General features: G+C 35.5%; 1 protein-coding gene and 1 pseudogene across 1 annotated transcript; both read right to left on the reverse strand.

Moving 5' to 3' along the window:
* Nucleotides 1-3,503: 3,503 nt before the first annotated feature.
* LOC116117106 overlaps nucleotides 3,504-24,628 on the reverse strand; it is a 29,879-nt pseudogene continuing 8,754 nt past the window's right edge.
* LOC116117095 (protein ACCELERATED CELL DEATH 6-like) lies at nucleotides 8,340-9,750 on the reverse strand. The gene is made up of 2 exons (XM_031403123.1): nucleotides 9,299-9,750; nucleotides 8,340-9,103 (listed from the first exon to the last, which is right to left on the reverse strand). Exons 1-2 carry the CDS (start codon nucleotides 9,701-9,703, stop codon nucleotides 8,489-8,491), a joined length of 1,020 nt encoding a protein of 339 aa, XP_031258983.1. The 5' UTR covers nucleotides 9,704-9,750; the 3' UTR covers nucleotides 8,340-8,488.

Genomic DNA, 24,628 nt, shown 5'->3' on the forward strand with positions numbered 1-24,628 from the left:
ATTATAAACATTAGTACAAACTTAATTAAATGATTAAAAAATTAATTAATTATAATATTACATTAAAAATTTATAGTATGATTACTTAATTCACTATAACATTACATTATAGTATGATTACATAATTAATTATAACATTATATAATTAAATGATTACTTAATTGATTATGACATTATATTATAAATATTAGTAATTACCCTGGATGAAGATGACTTGGATGATGCAAAGGCTTATGAAGCGGGTATAGTATCTAACTAAGTTACGATTATGTAATCATACTATAATATTACATTAAAAATTTATAGTATGATTACTTAATTCACTATAACATTACATTATAGTATGATTACATAATTAATTATAACATTATATAATTAAATGATTACTTAATTGATTATGACATTATATTATAAATATTAGTAATTACCTTGGATGAAGATGACTTGGATGATGCAAAGGCTTATGAAGCAGGTATAGTATCTAACTAAGTTACGATTATATTCTTATCTCTTAAATTTATTTCAAGTTATTAGTAAATAAATTTATTCAATGTTTTTACTTTTTGAAGCTACTAATTAACTTTCTTGTGTTTATTTTGTAGAAATGATTGGACTTCAATCACTTGACGAAGGAACATCCATGCCTAATTTGGAGAATTAGACATGGGTCATGTACTCATGTTATGCTTTTTGGGTTGTTTTGTAGTTTTATAATTGTAGTGATTGAAATTAGTGGGAGAATCAAAGAAGTTGGTGATAGTTTCTAACTTTCTATATTGTTGTTTGTTTGAATGATTTTAGTGAAGTTATTTGATGTGAATTGTGATGAATAATTGTTTCTGTTTTGGTTTTGATTGAAGAATTTTATGTGAATTGTGATGAATTGATTGAATTCAAGTATTGCCTAGAGATTAGAGGTTATGAGTTACATTAGACACAAATGAATGAGTAATCAAAATTTGTTAGAGGTGTATTTGTAAACTTTTAAGGTATTTTTATCATTTTTTAAACTAACAGGGGGTAATTGATTTTTTACAGGGTACCCGGGAAAGGAACCGGAACCTGCATTTTAGGTTCCAGTTCCTTGAATTTAGGAACCTGCACTGTGCGGTTCCGGTTCTGGTTCCCCCGAAAAATGCAAGGTATCCGGAACCGCTCACCCCTAGTTAGTCTTAGTCATGTTAAATTAATTTTATTTTTCCTTTTCAAGTTAAAACTGTTTAAACTCTAATAATCTAAATGTTGAAATTATATAATGATACTTCGTACATTATATAATTTCAAAAAAACATCACAATTTAATATTACTTATTTGTATTAAATAAGTATGCATGAATAGAGCTGGTCAAGGACCAGTCCTAAGTAGGACCAGGCTTGGGCCCGTTTGGGACTGGTTCCAAATGGGACCAGTCACTCATGGGGTCCCAGGCTTATGAGAAAAATGAGGATCCGGACCAGACCCTAAGACTGGTAGAGACTGGTCCTATCGGCCCAGGATCGATCCTATGGACTTAGATAATTTTTTCCCCCCTGATCTTTTTTTATATTTTAGGGGCGAAATAAAATTTTATAGGGGGTTTTTAGTATTTTTCAGGGGTTGATTAGTAAGTTTCCAAAAATTTAATTAAATTGAAAAAATAAATAATTAAATAATTAATTTTAATTTTTAACATAAATGTAATATTCACATTTCACACATTCACGCTTCACAAATAAACAATTAAATAATTTTTTATATTAAATTATTCATCTTCAATTTCATCGTCAACACTAGTTACATCATTCAAATCTGTATTCTTAAAGAGTTCGAGTAGTTTGGGATCTTCAGGGTGCTATTGTAGTCTTCTTTCTACATGAGTCCAATCCCGCAAACACGTTATCACTTCAATCATCTCATTGGTTAAAGAACATCTTCTGTCTTCAACAATCCGACCACTCGTTGAAAATGTTGACTCGGATGTAATTATAGAAACTAGCACAGATAAAATGTCACGTGCCATTTGGGATACAATGGGGAATCGACTTTCATGTTGGTTCTACCATTGAAGAATATCTATGTCAAGTTGCTTCTTTATCGTCATAAAGGTCAGGTCCACCTGTAGGTAGCGATTCAACTCATTTGGTCGATGTATGTATGAGTTGGAGCTTCCGCCACGTTCCACATACGTCCACTTGCTCGATCCTTGATGAAGGGCTGCATCAAGGTCCTGATCACCTCTCCTAGACGTTTCACTTCCACTTCCATTGTACCTGTTCTCATATAAAGAAAAAAGTCTATCCAATTTTTGTTTAAAGTCAATCAAATAAGACGTATAATCATATCCTAAATATTGGCCTAACTCAGTAATTACACTGTTAACTACGGGTAATTTAAACATATGATCTAGAAAAATGTCTAATTCATATAAGAATGAAATATCTAACCAATATCTCTTATATTTTTCTTCCATATTTAAAACAATTTCACGTAAAATGTTATTATATCTATCTTGAGCAAAAGTTTTAGCAATTTGAAGTAAAATATCTAACACTAAATTAGTAGTTGGATAATAAATACCACTTAATGTATTAGTAGCATCATAAAAAATTTTAAGAAATGAATAAAAAAGTTCACAAACCACCCAATCATCATAGCTGACAACTTCCTCTGGATGGTTTTTCCGGTTGACGAAATCTGTAATTTGTTTCGCGGTTGGCAAAGCTTTTTCCAACATCAAGCAGGTAGAGTTCCAACTGATAGGCATGTCTATACATAACTTCAAAGGTCGAACCAGTGGTTCCTCTTGCTTACAATATTTGACGTACTCCTGCCATCTTTTATTGCTACCGCTGACAATAAATCCGATAGCTTTGTGTAATCTCTCCATCTTTAAATGTATAACATCTAAACCTACTTTAACTATCAAATTGATGATGTGGCAAACACATCTCTGGTGAAAAAATTTGCCTTCACCACGTGAATCCAATCTCTTTTCAAATTTAACTCTGCCCGTTCCCTCCTCCTTAGGCCTAGTCCCGTTTTGGGACCAGGCCTCCTAGGACCAGTCCTCTCAAAGACCGATCCGATCCTAGGATCGGGTTTTGGGGCTGGGCTTTTGGGCCCGGTCCCAAATGCCCAGCTCTATACATGAACATGTAATATTTATATCAGATTACAGTAAGTAAATTCTTTATTATTTATTTCTTTTAATTATTCATTAGAGATTAAATTAAATACTAATACAAATATTTTCTACTGTGTTATTTTACTTAATCTTATGATATTTTATACATTGTATACAATTTTATAAGTAACTCGCGCAATGTGTGGGCCTCCTATCTAGTGACGATAATGAAGCATAAGACTACTTAATCTGCAAAATTTATGATTTATAGTTATAACAGCTTGTAGTAAAGATAATCAAGAGACAAAATCATCAGCTCACTTCCTCGTTTATCAAATCTCATATTGGAATTTTGAGGAAGAAAAATGGGAAAAATTATGTCCAAGATCTTCGAACTTTCTACATTTTGTTAGCAAGATATCTAGTAGCATTGATACAACCTACAGCAAGTAAACCAGAGACTGCTTGCCTTGCACTTGAAATCATTATAGTTCGCCGCAGAACAGTCTGCATGCATTTAGCTGCCTCTTCTCTTGAACCAATTATAACTTCATTTATAGCTCGACCAGCAAAAGGTATAGTACGTAATCATTCAAGTAGTTATTATCAAGTATATAAGGTCTGATGAAAAAATTTCGATCACATGCTCTATTGAAGAATATTTGATGCACCATAAGTTTTAGTTTGTACACTGCCTCAGAAAATAATATTTCCTTTTATTCTGTGCATACCAGCTAAAGTTCATACCATATAGGGCTGTCAATCGAGCCGACTCGCACGAGTCGGCTCGGCTCGGCTCGTTAAATATTCGAACTGGGCTTGAATTCGACTCGAATAAATTACCGAACCGAGTTCGAGTCTACCCCGACTCGGCTCGATTCGGCTCGCGAGCCAATAGTGGCTCGTTTAGGGTTTTTTGCGTATAATAAAAGTTTTTGGGTTTTTTTTGTAATTTGATACGTAAAAGACTAAAAGGTTTAAAAAATCATAAATTAACCCTTAACCAAATAACCCCAATTAACCCAAAATCAAATCGCATAAATTGATTCCCCCCCAAATCAAGAACCCTAAAACAAGAAACCCCAAAAACAATTTCTCGATTATCACACCAAGCCACCCACAAACACAGGAACCATTGGAGATTCAACTTCCGAAAGTTTGAGTTCTATGCCGTTTTGATGATAATTTTGATGGACATTTGTGTTTTTTTTTTTTTTTTTTTTTTGTTTGTTTGTTTGTTTGTCTGTCTGTCTTGGATTGTATATTTTGTTGTGTAATACGTTGTGTATGTTGATTTGGATGTGATTTATGTTGATTTAGATGCAAATTTATCAAAAATTGGATCTGATTTGTGTAAAACAAGATTTGTAGGTTATATTAAAAAAGGGCCAAACGAGCCGTAATTGAGCCAATTCGAGCTCGCGTTAAACGAGTCTAGTCACCAGCCAACTACCGGCTCGTTTATAAACGAGCCGAGTCACGAGCCGAATTTTCCTGACTCGGTCAACTCGTGACTCGTTTCGAACTCGTCTAATGCTTAACCGAGTCAGGCTCGTTTAGGGTGATATTTGGCTCGACTCGGCTCGTTTACACCCCTAATACCATATTCATTTATTATCTTCTTCTCTCCAAGCTTCATGCCCATTTGACTTCTAATTTCTGGTGGACAAGTGACTAGCAAGCCACAAGCCTGATTCAAACGACAGAAACATGTAAGAACTCGGCGCTTCAAAGCATAAGATGACAAGAACAAAGCTGTTCAAACAACAGTTTCCTTAATAAAACAAATTCTTATAACTTTTTCATGAAAAAGAATTTACTTACACCAGAACAATTATATTGTGTATAAACAGTGGACCATTGAACCAACAATGGAGAAATCATAAATTCCAAAAATTAAAAACCGAGTTAGATCCATAACAGAACCCTTCTCAAGAATTGATTATAAGTAACATAAGTAAATAGAGGTTAACCTAAATTTTACATATATATGTCATATTTGGTATGAGGCCAATACATAATCAAGTATTTGGGTACTAATAAAGGTCGAATTTTACAAACCTGTGATATATTTGCTTGGTGACTTCCAGATGATGTGACTCTCAAGAAGTCTTTGGCCAAATATTCTTGAAGAAATGGCTTACAAATTGAGCGGAGTAAATCAAACTGCCCTTGCACAATCTTCTTTACCTTAGGTAAATTTTATACATGAAAACCAGAATCTTTCTTAGAACAAATAAAAAAAAAATGCTTGTTCTTTTCTGTATAGCTCTCATTATTAACGTAAATTTAATATATATATGGAGCAAAACAGAGGGAGGAAGAGAGGGACTCTGTAGCAAAAGTTGGTTTTCTTACACCCATCAACGAATTATTTGTATGACTTTTAATGATCACCATTTATTATTGCATACCTCCAATGAACGGCAAATTTCTCACTCATCGGATACGACCATCTCCATAAAGACAAACAATTTTTTTATTTTTTTGGTGGTTTAATAAAACTACAGTTTTAACCACCACTCCAGAAAAATTCACAACATGAAAATGTCAACCATGAACTATGCACATTTGAAAGCCCCAAATCAATTTTCTCAATATTTTTATTTAGGTGTGATCAAGCTTTACCTTGTTTTTATTCTCTGCAACAAGCACACGCAAGTCTCCCATATTTTGCAAAGAGATCTTCCTGCACAATCAAAGACCTAATCAAAACTCCAGCAACTATAAAATGAATGAAAAGTGACATGGAAGAGGGGGGCAGCAGACAATGCAGCCCTCAAATTAACAGAGTTTGTATTTGCAGTATCCAGATTATCTACAAAGTATGTGTACCTGCAAGAGCAACATTTGAACTCCCTGAGATTGGTATATGAGTAACATATTATATATGAGATGACAACCTCAATTTTTCCATCTCAGGTCATAATTAAGCAGTAAAAGCAGAGCAAAGAAAGTAGAAGACAACTATGAAAAACACCGCTCAGGAGAAGAGGAATTAAGGATAATCGGTTACAAAATAAAATCTTCTCCTGCCATTGATGTGATCACACATCAAATGAAATCTAAGCAACCTATGAACCACACTTGTTTGTCAATCTGTACATTTTTGTAACATTACACTTGGCAGCTAGGCAGCCTACAATATCTAAGCTACTAACAATGATTGGTGGTTTATAATGACTAGTTGGCATGACGTCTAGCAATTTATCCATGTAGATGTTATTGTAGTCCTGTTCCTACATAATCAGATAAAGATAAAACAAGCAGATTATTAAAAGAAAAAAAAAATTGTTAATCCAGGGTTGAATCTGTTAGGTACTGAGCACTAAATAACTGAGGAAAGACAGGATTACTGTGGCACAGCAATTTTCACTTCGGGTTTAACACATTTACTTATGTCTAAAACCTTTTAAAGCTCTCAATTCGAAAACCAATAAAATAGACAAGATCTTCAGCCAGCTTGGAAGAAATGTCGACTGCATAATACAGTTAAAAGAAGAAACATAGGAGGAAAAAAAAAAGGAAAAATCATGCATTCGAACAACCCCATATTTCAACATCTGCCCATAATTGATCCATGCAAAAAAAATACAAGAAAACTTATTATCCATCATAGAGCCGGAGGTGCATTTCATGCTTAAATACTGAACACTCAAGTTGTAATCTAAACCAAGAAACCCAACCAATCTTCAGTTTCAGCTAATTAGAATGAAATTTCAACAGCTCGCGTGCTGAAGCGAAGAGCTTACCTGGAGGCCGTGACCTGCGTGGCGGCACTACTAAGAGCAGCTCCCGGCTCCTATGGCTGCCACAAGAAATTTGCTTGGTCATTTCGTTAGTCTTCGGGAGTTTGATAGCGAGTTTTCTTCTTAATTTTGTTATCTGTGTTTGACGGAGGTTTTGTGAGTATCCATGGTAAGATGATTTTTGTGATGGTTTAAGGTTGGTTTGAAGGTGGTTTTTGCAGTGGATGGGCAGGGATTTTGTGGTGATTTAGGGTGATTATCGGTGGTTTACGGTGGTTTTCATAAAATATCCAATTTTACTACATTATGCATAAGTAATTTATATATAATACATAATTAAAAAGTTTTCCCATAAATGAAATTAATATAATTACATAACAATATTTTGGCAACTTCTGAAATTAGAAATTTTTTTTTTTGTGTTACAATAGTTATATACAAGTAAATATAAGAATAAAGTAAAATTAAATAGAAGGGATGAGTAATACAATTACCTTATTATTAACACTATATTAATCCAAGGAAAGACTAATCATTGCTAATAAATATTGGTAAGTGAAGAGCAAGTTTTCGTTTAACTAAACACATGATTAGCCAATTATAATTAAAAGTATTTTTTTACATCAAATTTTTTTTCTTTCTCTTTTAATAATCCATAAATTCAACTGCAGTATATAGAACCTTATTATCTTTGAGAAGTAGAAAATAATGAGCTTTAATTATATAGATATCCATGCTAGGATTCAAACCCTAAACTTTGTGAAAGCAAACCGTAATTATGACTGTTCAACTAACCTCTTATAGATGAAATTTAAGTTTCTATTAATATATATGTTTTCTTTATAAAAAGATATCAATTTCATTTTTAAAGAAAGACTTATGCACATTACATTTATAGCATGTCTATATATGTACAAATTGAACATATAAATTCTTGTCCACAAAATAGTGTAACAGAACTCTATTCTTGAAATATCATTTATCTTCATTAATTTAATTGCTTTTTTACATGTGCTCGTCTCCACATCAATTTGTATATAAAAATTTATACATTTAGAATTATTCTAACTGAATCCTTATGAAAATGTGAGGTTCACTCAAGTGAGTTCAATCTCCCTTTAGCCCACGAAGATCAATTTATCAGGCCCATAAAGAAAGCTTCTCAAGACTACAATAGAGGTCCATATGACAAAGTGACTTTCTCTTAAAAGCCTGTAATTGATCATTTGTGGAAATTTTAAAAGATTTCATGCTTATAAATAATTCGAAACTATATCAACGGCCAAAAACCCTCCGGAGTAATAGTCTTGTTCATACTTAGCTTGTACAATATTGGTTTTTAAACCATCTTTATTTCCATGTGGTTCTATTTTTGATATCTGTCAATCCATGTGGTAGATACATAGAATGCATTTGCTGTCAGATTCAACATTCTCTCTGTTGATTTGCTCTCATATTAAGATAATTCAGAATCGGAACTAGATCGTGATAATAACAGTTTCATGTATTTCAGCCCATATGAAGATAGCAATACAGCAATGTCAGTAGAATTCAAAATAATAGAGCAAATCTTTTCTTATCTAATCACACTCTCTTAAAAGACTAATTTCAATATGTTTTATAACTTATCATCACTTAGTAGAGGACTCGTGTGCCTTGCTTGCGGAAACTGCCAGGGCCATATGTGGAAATCAACAGTTCCCGTAAGAGGGGAAACTGCGAAGCAGCGTACATGAACACAGGCACTAAGGCTGAGCCCACCACTAAACCAAATAACCAATTTGCCTTTTGGTCACAAAACACCAGAAAAACAATGGCACAAAACGCTACCATCAGGGTAATTAGAGAGACGTACAACATTAAAAGACCCTGTAATAACCTTGTGGGTAGGGAATAACGAAAATCATATTCTGCATACCGTGCCATAAGGATGGACAAAAACATTATGATGGCAGCAATTGATGAGGATAAAGAGAGTGCATCTGAAATGCTAAAGATCTTGAAGGCTGCCTCTCTGTAAAATTTTGGTACGCCGTTATCCGCGTAATCACCAGGTACAGTGATTGCTGCTGCAAATACTATAGTGGCAATCAGTGCCGCAGCTATTGAGCATGAGTTTGCTGTAACTTTCATCCATTTCTCACCGTCTTCAACAAGTTTCTTGTGTTGTTCAGTAAATATCATTGCTGGAGTTTCTTCTTTAGAATTTTTATCCTCTCTGTAATTAGGCTTCACAATTTTCTCTACTTCCTGTAGAAAAAATATTAATAATAAAATAACTAAAAAAATGAGACATTGAACTTCTAATAACAGTTTCCTTTTTAGACTAATTGCTATAGGTTAAGAAGTTTTAGCATACATATGGATATGGGATGCATTTGGCTTGGGGGAGAGACTGAAGTAAATGAACATGCATATATAATGTTTATAACAAAGTCATAGTACCTCAAACCACTGTAACTCACGCTGCATCTGTAATGCTGCACCAGGGATGCGATGGAGCTGATATTCGGGAGCCAATTTTCCAGCTAAGTGCAAGATATTATTTCCGTCAACATCTTGGGACATCAACAACAAATGTTTGTGACCGCTTATCTGAAATATGAGATTGAATACCTTCTCTTGACGCTTCAAGACTGCCAAGTGGAATACACTATGATTCTTTTCATTTGTAAACCAGATTGCATCTGGAAATGTTTTTATAATCTCTTCCACCACTTCGCAACGCCCCAATTCTGCAGCTAAAAGGAGCGGTGGTTTTAGTAACCGGATAGCTCTTTTATAGTCTGGCTTACTACTTTTAATTTCCCCACACAAGTATTTGACAAGTTGAAGTGCTTTGTGATGCATCAATCGTGTCTCTCGTATTTCCTTCCTATAACTTGGAACTGCAACTTAAACACACATTAATATATATATATAGCTAGCGAGAAATATATTGTAAATCAGAAGAAGAAAACATGCTAGAGTTTCATACGTAAAAGTTCAGATTCCTTTCAGTGGCATGCATAAAAAGGAGAGAAAGAGAGCAGCCCCTCGAGAGCTGGATTGTTTTAACAAAAATTTTGAAATTTTCTTCGCTCTTAATTTTTTATAAAAGATTGATGGTTTTTAATTTTCTTTAATTTCAACGTGTTATCATTTCATAATTAATTATCTCTCTATTAAATATCTTCATCTCCAGAGTAGGAATAATACTGGAAGAATAAAAATAACTTTTACTAATGCATGAAAAGGTAAGAGAAACTTAGAACCCAGAAAATAGGGATAAAAAAAAAAGTAATAGGGATATATGTGAGATGATGGACGCAATAGAAGATTTATTAGTGTGTAAGAAATATATGCTCACCTTTAGAGAAGTACAAGGGGTGCCAAACCTCTAGCTCTTGTCGCCTGCCACTTGAAAATGCCGATGGCTTTGCTGCTATTCTACTCAGAGGGGAGTCGCCACCATATAACTCCATTGTAGCAAAACTTTTATATTTTTCGAGCACGTCTAGTGCCAAGTCTGAGACATAATTATGATGGACAGGAATTTAGGATTATTAATTTCAAATTTATACGTCAACGAAATGGCTAAAAATATGCATCAATAAAGTAAAATGAAATTTGCACTACTAGCAGAGAATTTTACTGGCCATGGATTTGAAATCTGTTTAGAAGTATCAGCTATCTCATTAAAGTGTATTCATTAAGCAGTAGTAATAATAGCAAAAGAAAAAATTAACTCACCATAAAATCCAGCAGTTATAAGCAGATTTACGAAAAAAACACCAGACTTTTCTGCTTCAAAATGTGTTACAGAAACACGCTTCAAGTAGCTTCTGCTAAATGGCAATAAATATTTAATCATCTTCTTTTGGCCATGCTGAGCAGCCTCAATCAAAGGTATCCAGCCAGATTCGTTTCTAACTTCAATTAAGTGTAGAAGTTCTTCTTTCTTCAGTATCATGTTGGCTGCTTGGACATTGCCAACGATTGCAGCTACGGAGAGGACTGTGTTGCCCTCCTTGTTTTGCACTGCCAGTTGATCCGTTGACATTTTAATCAATAGATACTCCACAATATCATGAGCCTTGCCTGTACCAACAGCCACATGAAGAGCTGTGTCCAAGCGTATCGAGATCCTGGCTTCTAACGCATGTTTTTTTGGGTCTTCACAGATTTTTTTTACATGTTCCAGGTTCCCCTGGAGTATAGCTTCATACAGTGGCTGGTAATCCGTGAAATCATCTGCAATAAAAACATACCGAAAACTTTTTATTGTTATTTATTTACTTATGAAAATTTAATTTGATTTTCTACTACTTACTCGTATCTTTTTCTGACAAGGTAGTAGACCGTGATACAGAAAAGGCCATCTGTAAACCTCCACAAAATCAGATCCTACTCCAACAAATCCTCCACAAAATCGGCAATCTTCTTCACAACTAAATCAATCCACCACTAATCCAACTTCAAGAAAAATTGGTCAACCATTTTCAATCATCAATTTCACCCTTGACTTCAACAAAATCAAACTAGAAACTCACAAATCAAACCCTAACACAATTGAAAATTCCTTAAAACATCACAAATCAATCCATTGGAAGGGTTGTTGAGGCCATTTTAATCATCAATTCCACCCGTAACATCACTCTTCACGGCTTCACAACTTCAGTAGCTTCAGTCTTCAGTCGGAACCCTGGCGATCTGGCTGGCTGGCAAGATCTGGTTGCCAAACAGCGGCAACTAGAGGGTGTGATTGGGGAGGAGGAAAGAAAATAATGAAAGAGAAAGAGATGAAGGAAAGAGGAGAAAGAGAGTGAGGAGGAAGAGAACGGATTTGAAACAGAGAAGTGGAAGAAAGAAGAAAGAAGAAATGAGTTTACGAATAAATTTAAGGTTGCGTTTGGTTGGGGTAAGTCATCTTATATTAGCTAACTACGTTTGATTGTCATCTGTTGTAATACTTAAAGTAGCGTATTTAAGTTTACAAGTAATCTTATTTTTAATAAAATTTTAAGACAATAATATCCTTATAACACATTTAATTTGCATAAACCTATCATTATAATTTTACCTTTGATTAATTAAGTTTTTGGACATTTAATAAATTACAACCCACCCAATACCATCACATCACCCACCCATCGTCGGCCATCAGCGCCGTAACGATGCAAGGCCAATCGGATCTGGGCAGGCTTGCGTTGTTATTGTCTTTTCTGACCATATCTTTGGCACGATCTGGCTATTTTCGACCAGATTTTTTATGATCTCGACATGTGGGTTATGAATTCCAAGCTAATGAACATCAATATCACTCGTGAAATGGTCACTGGCTTGGTTAGACACACGTTTTACGAACACTTCTGCATTGGCGAATCCGTTGCAAAGGCCAAATGCTGCGTCGAGAAAGTTAACAAGGCTGGCTTGAGCGGGATGTTGGTTTATGCAGTGGAGCATACGATAATCGACAATCTAACGGTGCATGGAAGGCAAGAAATGGTTGTCGTTGTCTGTCAACGACGGCCAAAGATGGAGTTTTGTGGCCTCGTCGGCCAAATCTAGAAACGCAATTTTCTGGCCAAATTCCAGTGGTGGTGGCCGGAATTTGGCATTACGGGTGGTGGGGGTGTTTTTGTCATTTTACAAAAATTTTATATATTAGGGTGTTTAGTTAAATTAGCAAACCTATGGGGTTTTTTAGAAATTTTTAAATTTATAAAAAACTAAAATATCAAACTGTCAAGGGCATTCTAGTCTTTTCACTATTAGAAAACAAAAATCACTAACAGCACATGACGGAACGTACATGTTTGTCATTTCCAAACCTTTTGGATACCAATTTGTCGTTACGGCAAATCTTGGGTATGTGCAAGTCGTTCGGCCATGTATATATACTAAACTAAATACGGGGATGTTTTAGTGTCAATCTTCCTTCAGGAATTAACAGATAGTGGGAGTAGAAAGTACATCATCTGCGAAAATCCCTTTATGGTTTAAAACAAGCATCATGTCAATGGAATGAGAAATTCACAGCAGCTCTCACTAACATAGGATTTCTTCGGTTCAAACATGACTATGCATTTTTTACTTGGCATAGAGGTAAAACATTTATTACTCTAATTATCTATGTCGATGACATTCTCATTATAGGAAATGATGCAGTAGGCATCAAATCCTTAAAGAACATCTCAAAAGACAATTTCAAATAAAGGATCTAGGAGAGCCAAAATATTTTCTCGAAATCGAAATTGCAAGATCTCCAGTAGGGATATCTCTCAGTCAACAGAAATATGTCTTATAAATCATTTCTGATTCTGGGCTATTAGGATACAAGCCAAGTGTTATTCCAGTAGAACAGAACACCAAGTTAACCAGTCAAGAATATGACAATGGGACATCATCCTTAGAAAAATGATCTACCTTTAGAAGATCCTACAAACTACCAAAGACTTGTTGGTCGACTAATTTACCTCACAATGACTCAACCAAACATCAGCTATGTGATTCACATTCTTAGTCAATTCATGTACGGACCTAAGTAATCTCACATGGATGAAGCAATAAAGGTATTGAAATACTTAAAAGGGTGTCCTGGTCTGGGGCTCCTCATTCTTCGTAATAGAGGCTTAGATATCACAGCATATTGTGATTCAGACTTGGCTACATGTCCGATGACAAGAAAATCACTTATTTGGGTTCTGTATAAAGTTAGGGGGAGCGCTTATTTCTTGGAAAACTATGAAACAAACTACCGTATCCCTCTCTTCCCGAATACAGAGCCATGGCAAAGATGACATCTGAGATCATCTGGATTCTGGGGCACTGAGAGATCTAGAAGTGCAAGAAAATAAACCGGTTCTTTTATACTGTGACAACAAAGCTGCAAACGACATAGAAGAAAATCTAGTATTTCATGAAAGAACGAAACATATAGAAATTAATTGCCACTTTGTTAGGAGCAAAATACAAGAAAGGGTAATTAAGACTCTACACATCCGTACTTCTTTACAACCAGCAGCCATCTTCACAAAGCCATTATGTAGCAGACAACATTCACATCTACTTAGAAAGCTTGGAGTTTTTGACATCTTCAAACCACAAGTTTGAGGGGGAGTGATGAAATATAGAATGATTATTCCCTTGATCTTTGCTGGCTGAGATTATGAAGTAAATTGAGGTTCAATCAATCACCTTAAATCATGTGATTGATGGAAAAATTAAAGGAATTTTGTATTTATTGTTTTCCTTTTTTACATCTACACAATTGTATAAATTGTCTATTGTACAGACTTACAAAATACAATATACACAAAAGTTCTCTACATTTTTTTTCTCTTTTCTCTTCTCAGGCATGCTCTGACAGCATAGTCCTGCTTCTCTTGCCTTCACTTTCAAACTCTGACAATCTAGAGAAAGTTTATTGTCATCAAACTAAAGTACAAAACAAAACTGGAAGCCAGAGAAAAAAAAAAAAAAAACTTCCAAAAACAAGAAAAATCGGTAAATAAAGGCGAAGAATGTGTCCATATCACTGTAATATATAATGATTTTGTTGTTAAATTTTGAAAGAAACATAGTTTTCTAGCACATGGCCTCCTAGTCCCAAGGCTGAATTTAATCAATGTATATATACTAAACTAAATAGGGGGATGTTTTAGTCAATGACCTTATGTTTAACAAAGATTGGTACATGTTCTAGCCATTTGGAGTTCATACAGATTTTAAAGAGCTTTATAAGCTAACCATTATGAGTTTATACAGCCGAGTTTTCATCGTTTGTTTCATTTATTCTAGATTCTTACTCTTAAATTAACATCGTTAATGGTTGTTGTGTTCTGACATAGAATAGAGTGTTATTACAAAATTGTCTTTAAAAATATATAAATAAATCACCTTTCAACCCCCAATTAGTAGAATTAGAAAAATAACCATCTTATTTTCAAATTTATTTCAACAACACCCTCTTCTTCAACCTTCCTCCTCTCCATGGTGGCGGCGATAATATCTCTGCAGCTGGATCTGGTCGTCGAGATTGTGTCTTTTTTTTTTTTCCTCTCTCTCTCTCTCTTTCCTTTCCAGATCTAGGCAACAACCAGATCTAACATCCATCGTCGCTTCTTTGTTTTTCTTTCTCCTTATCTCTTCTCTTCCTCTTCCTCTTTCTCCTTCTCCTACCCTCTTCTCTGTGATGGATCTGGTTTGGAGTGAAGGGATTGCTGTGGCGACGGATCTAGGTTTTTCTATCGTAAGGGTGCGGTCGATATATTTCAAACTTGTAAGATTATTGGGCTATTTCATAGGGATGCTTATGATAGGAATTTGAGATATAGAGGGTTAGTTTAAAATTTTTATTTTTATTTAAGAATTAATTTAGTACAAATGACTACTTTACCTTTTAATTATTACATTAAATAATTTTCTATCAATTTAAAGTAGGAATCTAAGATAAATGAAAGTAGGGATGAAAACTTCTCTTTTTGCTAATCTTTAGTGAGAACATGTCGTTTGCTCTATGATTTTTAAAGACATAACACATCTTGCCAACTAAGAGAGTCACGTTTTACCAATCAAGTGAGCGCACACAATATATCCAAAATTTTGTTATGAATGACGCGTAGCAAATATTCTTTCAAGGGAAAACGACTACCTAACAAAAACGCGCAAATTGGTCTATTTACTAAATTAGACCTTAATGATAAAAAACGCTGCCGTTTTCATAATCCCTGCCCAAATTTGGATTTTTTATGCGTTTTTGTTAGGCAGTCGTTTTGATTGACTTTAGTACTGCTAATCACTCTTTTCAACACCACGTAGTCTTTTTTTAAGCTAAACATCTGGCACCAAATTAATTTATTGACCACTTAATTAATTAATTTCCACTAATTATTGAAGGAATTTTTTGAACAAGAGCAGTGTTACATGCCCATCCATGTAGATTGTGGAGTGCGTTGTCTTGGTTAGTGGATCCATGTGCATCTATATATATAAAAAATGTTTCTCGTAGTTTGCATATGTTGGCTAACTTGCTTTCTATAAATGAGAATATGTCTATTTATTTTTAAGATGAAGCTCCAGATTGACTTATCTATGCCGAAATATGGAATGATTATTCCCTTAATCTCTGCTGGCTGTGATTAGGGTGTAAATTGAGGTTCAACCAACTCCCTTAAATCATGTGATTGATAGAACAAATTACAAAGATTTTGTATTTATTATTTTTCTTTTTTATATTTACACAATTGTATAAATTGGCTATTGTACAGACTTACAAAATACAAAACACACAAAAATTCTCTATATTTATTTTCTCTTTTCTCTTCTCAGGCATATTCTAGCAACATAGTCCTGCTTCTCTTGCCTTCTGTTTCAAACTCTGACATGGTATCAGAGCCTCTGATCTAAATCCAGCTTCCGCATTCTCTCAAATCAGCTAGCCGATTTTTTTTTTCTTCTATCCCTGGAAATAAATAGAAACCCAGTTACTGATTTCCTCTTTATTTTGCAACTACTCAAAACTTCAAAATGGAGATAAACTCAAATCCAAATATCACAAACAACCTCAACACACGCCCAATCCTCACAGCTAATCCACACCCAACCATTACAGACAGCCCAAACCCATCATTCACAGAAGCCCAACATTCCAACCTAAACCACCAACCTCAATATGATCCAAGCCCAATCATCCACCTCCGTTCGTATGTCGAATGGAAACATAGCCCCATCCACTCATATAGGGACCGTAAAATTATCTACATATTTACAACTTACGAATGTCTTATGTGTCCTTACATTCCATTTTAACCTCATCTCCGTATCACAATTGTGTTCAGATAATAGTTGCACTGTGATATTTTGTCATAATACCTGTGAATTTCAGGACGCTTCGACTGGGACACTGATGGGTTTGGGTAAAGCCAATAGAGGTCTATACTACTGGGTTCCCAATGCATCTTCCAAAGTTATTTCTCTTTGTATTACATCCAATAAAATATCCAATTGTAATACAATGCTTAATAAAACTTCTGTTATTCTCCATCAAAGATTAGGCCACAGTGCCACTATCTCTCATCTCAAATGTCAAAAATGTCCCTTAGCAAAACAAGCAAGAATTAGTTTTCCACGTACCACATCCACCACCATTCAACCTTTTGCCCTGATCCACCTTGACATCTGGGGGCCATATCACACCTCCAATCATGATGAAACCAGATTCTTTCTTACTATTGTTGATGATTTTTCCAGGGAGACATGGACTTTTCTCATGCAATCTAAAACCCAAATACTTACCCACATTAAACACTTCCTCTCTATGGTCAATACCCAATTCCATACATCAGTCCAACGAGTTAGAACTGATAATGCTAGAGATTTTTTCAACCATAGTTGTTCTTCTATGTTTCTATCCCTTGGTATTCTTCACGAAAGTTCTTGCACATATACTCCACAACAAAACGGCGTTGTTGAAAGAAAAGACCGCTGTCTCTTAAAGGTAACCCAGTCCTTAAAACACCAAGCCACCATTCTTGTCTCATTCTAGGGTGAATGTGTGATCATAGCCACGTACTTGATCAACCACATGTCGACCAGAGTTCTTCATGGGAAAACTCCTTATGAGTTATTATTCAAGAAAACAACCAACCATTGATCACCTTCGAGTATTTGGTTGTCTATGTTATACTGCTACTCTTGGCTCTCGTGATAAGATCGGCTCCCGGGCCACCCGTTGTATCTTTATGGGCTATCCCATACTCCAGAAAGGTTACAGGCTTTATGATCTAGCTAAATACCATTTTATAATATCTAGAGATGTTGTGTTTCATGAAGACATATTCCCTTTTGCCAACACTGACCAGGTTTCATCTTCATCTCTGCAGTTGTTTTCTCATAATGATGCGGTCACTTCCTCAGATCCTCTTTTTTCTATGATAACTATTCCCGAGGCTCCTCAGCAACCTATTATTACTGATTCTGATACTGATTCAGCAGCTACTGACAATATTCCAACAGACTCTTCTCCTCCAGAGTCTCTTGATTCAGTCCACCTTTACCCATCCGTCGCACTACTCGTCAGACTCGACCACCAATCTAGACAGTTGATTATGAGTGTCCTACTATATCACATTCTTCAAGTACTCGGTATCGTACCTCTAATTATGTGACATATGATCGTCTTTCTCCTGTTCACCGAGGTTGTATCAGCCACATCTCTATCGACCGAAAACCAACTTGTTACTTAGATGCGGTCAAACATTCCCACTGGCGTCAAGCAATGGTTGATGAACTAGCTGCCTTGAATCGAAATCACACATGGGATTTAGTTCCTCATCTTACTCATAGAAAACCCATTGGCTGCAAATGGGTCTACAAAATCAAGCACCGTACTGATGGGTCAGTTGAGCGTTACAAAGCTTGTTTAGTGGCTAAAGGGTTCACTCAACTTGAGGGGTTTGATTATTAGGAAACATTTTCCCTGTTTGCCAAACATGTCACTATCCAGGCCTTCCTTACAGTTGCTTCTGTTCGCGACTGGTCTCTATATCAAATGGACATTCATAATGCTTTTCCTCACGGGGACCTCTATGAAGAAATCTATATGAATCTTCCTCTGGGAATTCACAGACAGTAGGAGCAAAAAGTACATCGTCTGCGAAAATCCCTTTATGGTTTAAAACAAGCATCTTGTCAATGGAATGAGAAATTCACAACAGCTCTCACTTTCATAGGATTTGTCCAGTCCAAACATGACTATGAATTGTTTACTTGGCATAAAGGTAAAACATTTATTGCTCTAATTATCTATGTCGATGACATTCTCATTACAGGAAATGATGCAGTAGGCATCAAATCCTTAAAGAACATCTGAATAGACAATTCCAAATAAAGGATCTGGGAGAGCCAAAATATCTTCTCGGAATCAAAATTGCAAGATCTCCAGTAGGGATATCTCTCAGTCAACGGAAATTTGTCTGAGAACTCATTTCTGATTCTACGCTATCAGGATGCAAGCCAAATGTTATTCCAGTAGAACAGAACACCAAGTTAACCAGTTAAGAATATGACAATGGGACATCATCCTCAGAAAAATGATCCACCTTTAGAAGATCCTACTTTGGAAGATCCTACAAACTACCAAAGACTTGTTGGCGGACTAATTTACCTCACAATGACTTGACCAGACATCAGCTCTGCGGTGTAACAACTGCTGTAAACTAGTACAATGCATGCATAATAACAATAGAAAGTGGGCCCAAAACTTTTCTTTTTATTATAAGTACTACGTCTTTTATACACAAAGAGCATCATTTACAAAAAAGCCATTTTAAAAGACAAAAACAGGGAAAACAGTGTAGCTATTGCTCCTCGCTTGCCGACGCCCCTCCGACTGCATCATCACCTAAATCCTGCATCCACAAAGGAAAATAATGGGGTGAGCACAAAATAATGCTCAGTAATTAAAACCCTCTATTTGTTTATCCCCGTGTGTATTTCTCTTAATTCTTTCCTCACACTTTCTGTTATTTCCTAGTAAACGTCATGGCCTCATCTTACCGAAGGCACGGCCGGATGGCCTTCACACAGCACCATCTCACTCTTCATGACTGTCGGGTGGAGTTCACAGAGCACCAACCCGTTCTTAGTGACTACCAAGTGGGGATCACGAAGCACCTACCCGGTTTTCGTAACTATCAGGTGGAGACCACAAAGCACCTACGGTAACGATCACAAAGCACTAACCCGTTTCTAATCACTGTCGGGTGATGATCACAAAGCATCAACCCACTTCTAATAAATGTCGGGTGATGATCACAAAGCATTAACCCCTACTAATCGGGTGATGATCACAAAGCATCAACCCCTACTAATCGGGTGATGATCACAAAGCATCCACCCGTTTCTACTACCTATCGGGTGATGATCACAAAGCATCAATCCATTTCTAATGGCTAATCGAGTGATGATCACAAAGCATCAACTCGATTCTCATAACTATCGGGTGATGATCACAAAGCATCGACCCATTTCTATTACCCTTCTCATTCACTCTACTCTAGCATTTCTTATTCTTTCTACCCTTAGAGTAGTTGCATTTACAAAGTTCTCTACTCATAGAGCAAGTGCCTACACAAAGTTTTCTACTCTTTCTTAAGTCATTTCTCCATGCACAACTAATGTCTATGGATGGTTCATCTCCACTAATGCACTTATGAAATGCCAACATGCAATGTTGCAAGAATTAAGGTTCACTACTCATACTCAAACCTCTATTAGGCATTTCATCAAACAACTCAAGTGAATAATAAAACTCTACTATAACAATAGTTCTATGTCTTTCTCTAACCATCCAAAATGGGAGAAAACTCCCTCACATAGCCATAAATCCTACCAAAGAAAGACACTTCCAAAAACGATTCCTCAATATCCTTCAATTCCATCTCAAACTATCTTTCCAACCCACATCTCACTTCTTATATTTGAAATGTATAAACAATCACAAAGCACTAGAAATCTCCATTTAAGATTCAATAACATGGCATATAACATTTATACAACATACATACATAATTGCTATCAAAACCCTAATCAAGAAAATTCTCAAATCTCAACTTGGGTTGGGATTTACTTACCTTGTTATGGAGAGATTTCACTAGCTCTTTCTTTCTCTTGGTTTGCTTGACTTTTTCTCTACTCTTAGACAAATGAACAAAAACCCTCAATAAACAATTATATTCAAAAACTCACAAAGCTTCACAACCAAAGCAAGAATCCTTACCTTAGGATGCCTTAGGTTGTTTTTCTATCCCAAATCACTCCAAAAGCCCTTCAAAACTCCTTGATCAAAAGAAAGAGAAATTGAAAGGAAGCAAGAGAAGAGAGTGGCGATGAAGAAGTAGAATGAAGGGTTTGCAATGACTTAATTCCTTTTAATGAAATTTATACACAAGCATTCCCATTTTGCCCTTACTCTTCTTTGGGAATTCTATCTATATCATTTGATTCATTACAAACACACCCCCACAACAACATATTCTTCAGGAAAATTCCTTACATTTTACTCCCCACTTTTCTTGCTAATTAGGGGTAGATTGGTCAAATTGCCCTTAGGGAAGAAAATATCTAAAACTTAACAAACATTTTGGTTGGCACGTCGCCGCGGCGAGGAATCCTCTGTCGCTGCGGCGAAACTGTCCAACAGCTTCCCCCGTGGCTACAACACCTCTTCGCCGCGGCGAAGATTATTCTTCGCCCCGACGAAGCCCGAAACACTAAACTTCTTCTATTTTCAACCAATATCAAGGCAAGTGTTCAACATTCCACTCAATCAAAGGTCAACCAAACAATAATACTAATAAACCAACTCAAATAAGAGCAAAAGAAGAAACGTTAGCTACGTACCTCAAGTGGGGCGTTACATGCGGTTTACATTTTTAGTCAGTTCATGCACGGACCTAAGCAATCTCACATGGATGCAGCAATAAAGGTATTGAAATACTTAAAAGGGTGTCCTAGTCCGGGGCTCCTCCTTCCTTGTAACAAAGGCTTAGATATCACAGCATATTGTGATTCAGACTTGGCTACATGTCCGATGACAAGAAAATCACTTACTGGGTTCTGTATAAAGTTAGGGGGAGCGCTTATTTCTTGGAAAACCAAGAAACAAACTACCGTATCCCTCTCTTCCCGAAAATAAAGCCATGGAAAATACGACATCTGAGATCATCTAGATTCTAGGGTCACTAAGAGATCTAGAAGTGCAAGAAAGTAAACTGGCTCTTTTATACTGTGACAACAAAGTTGCAAACGACATAGAAGAAAATCTAGTATTTCATGAAAGAACGAAACATATAGAAATTAATTGCCACTTTGTTAGGAGCAAAATACAAGAAGGGGTAATTAAGACTCTACACATCCGTACTTCTGAACAACTAGCAGCCATCTTCACAAAGCCACTATGTAGCAGACAACATTCACATCTACTTAGCAAGCTTGGAGTTTTTGACATCTTCAAACCACAAGTTTGAGGGGGAGTGACGAAATATGGAATGATTATTCCCTTGATCTTTGCTGGCTGAGATTATGGAGTAAATTGAGGTTCAATCAATCACCTTAAATCATGTGATTGATGGAACAAATTAAAGGGATTTTGTATTTATTGTTTTCCTTTTTAACATTAACACAATTGTATAAACTGGCTATTGTACAAACTTACAAAATACAATATACACAAAAATTCTCTACATTTTTTTTCTCTTTTCTCTTCTCAGGCATGCTCTGACAGCATAGTCTTGCTTCTCTTGCCTTCCCTTTCAAACTTCGACAATCTAGAGAAAGTTTATTGTCATCAAACTAAAGTACAAATCAAAACTAGAAGCTAAAAAAAAAAAATTCCAAAAACAAGAAAAATTGGTAAATAAAGGCGAAGAATGTGTCCATATCACTGTAATATATAATGATTTTGCTATTAAATTTTGAAAGAAACATAGTTTTCTAGCACATGGCCTCCTAGTCCCAAGGTTGAATTTAATCAATGTATATATACTAAACTAAATACGGGGATGTTTTAGTCAATGACCTTATGTTTAACAAAGATTGGGACATGTTCTAGCCATTTGGAGTTCAGATAAATTTTAAAGAGTTTTATAAGCTAACCATTATGAGTTTATACAGGCGAGTTTTCATCACTTGTTTCATTTATTCTAAATTCTTACTCTTAAATTAACATCATTAATGGTTGTTGTGTTCTGACATAGAATAGAGTGTTATTACAAAATTGTCTTTAAAAATATATAAATAAATCACCTTTCAACCCCCAATTAGTAGAATTAGAAAAGTAACCATCTTATTTTCAAATTTATTTCAACAACACACACCTCTTCTTCAACCTTCCTCCTCTCCATGGTGGCGGCGATAATATCTCGGCAACTAGATCTGGTCGTCGAGATCGTCTTTTTTTGTTCCTCTCTCTCTTTCTCCTTTCCAGTCTAGGCAACAACCAGATCTACCTCTGTCGTCGCCTCTTTTTTGTTTTTCTTTCTCCTTATCTCTTCTCTGCCTCTTTCTCTACTCCTTCTCCTACCCTCTTCTTCACGACGGATCTAGATTGTTGCGACGACGGATCTGGTTTTTCTATCATAAGTGCAGTCGACTATTTCAAACTTTAGGGATTATTGGCTATTTCATAGGGATGCTTATGATAGAAATTTGAGATGTAGAGGCTAGTTTGAAATTTTTTTTTTATTTAAGAATTAATATAATGTAAATGACTACTTTTCCTTTAATCATTACATTAAACGATTTTCTGTCAATTTAATGTGGGAAGCTTGGATAAATGACAGCAGGGACGAAACTTGTCCATTTGCTAATCTTTCGGTGGAGCATGTCGTTGGCTCTATGATTTTTAAAGACATAACGCATCTTGCCAACTAAGAGAGTCACGTTTTACCAACAAGAGAGTGCACACTATATATCCTAGATTTTTTTATGAATGACGCGTAGCGAAATTCTTTCAAGGGAAAACGAGTGCCTAATAAAAACGCGCAAATTGGTCTATTTACAAATTAGACCTTAATGAAAAAAAACGTTGTCGTTTTCATAATCCCTGCCCAAATTTGGATTTTATGCGTTTTTGTTAGGCAGTCGTTTTGATTGACTTTAGTACTGCAATCACTCTTTTCAACACCACGTAGTCTTTTTTTAAGCTAAACAGCTGGCACCAAATTATTTATTGACCACTTATTATTAATTTCCACTAATTATTGAAGGAATCTTTAGTGCGCATCCACGGATACGAACAAGAGCAATGTTGCATGCCCATCCATGTGAGTGAATTGTCTTCGTTAGTGAATCCATGTGCATCATATATATAATTGTTTCCCTAATTTACATACGTTGTCTAGCTTACTTTCTATAGATGAGTTTTTTTTTTAAGATGAAGCTCCAGATTAACTTATCTACAGCAAGTTTAGTGTCATCAAACTAAAGTACAAACCAAAACTGAAAGCCCAAAAAAAAAAAAAAAAAAAAAAAAAAAAAAAAAAAAACCTCTTTCCTATCTTATTTTTAAATTTGTTTCAATAATATCCTCTTCTTCAACTTTCCTTCTCTCCGTGGTGGCAGCGATAATATCTCGGTAGCTAGATGTGGTCGTCGAGATTGTCTTTTTTTTTTTTTTTTCCCTCTTTGACTTTCTCCACCTCTTTCTCTTTTCCAGATCTAGGCAACAATAAGATCTAGCCTCTGTCGTTGCCTCTTTCTCTTTCTTTCTCCTCATCTCTTCTCCGCCTCTTTCTCTTTCTCCTTCTCCTTCTCTCTTTTTTGCAGTAAGTAAAATTTCAGTATATTCATTTCAGTTAGTTCAACTGTATTTCAGTATTTCTCAAATTCTTTAATTTTTGTTAACTTTCTTTCCAAATCCAGTCAAGAATCTTTAGTTAATGCAACTTTTTTTAGTTTAATGTAACGTTACTCGAGCATAATAGTTAAATTTTATTGGGTTGTACGTGGATCAAGATCCTCGCTTGATCTGATTTTAATCTGAACAAAATATGGGGATATGATTGGTAATTGATTAAAACAATATTAAAAGGAAAATGTTACAGATACCGACGGGTGTGTACCGATTTTGTGCACCGAATGACGTGACAAAATTCTGACCGTTGATTAATATTAACTGATAATAAATAAACGGTTAGGATTTTACCGCGTCATTCGGTGCACAAAATCGGTACACACCAGTCGGTAACTGTAGCATTACTCATATTAAAAAGAAACAAATCACAATCATAC

This window comes from Pistacia vera, unplaced genomic scaffold (assembly GCF_008641045.1).
Source record: "Pistacia vera cultivar Batoury unplaced genomic scaffold, PisVer_v2 Contig8, whole genome shotgun sequence".
Lineage (NCBI taxonomy): Eukaryota > Viridiplantae > Streptophyta > Magnoliopsida > Sapindales > Anacardiaceae > Pistacia > Pistacia vera.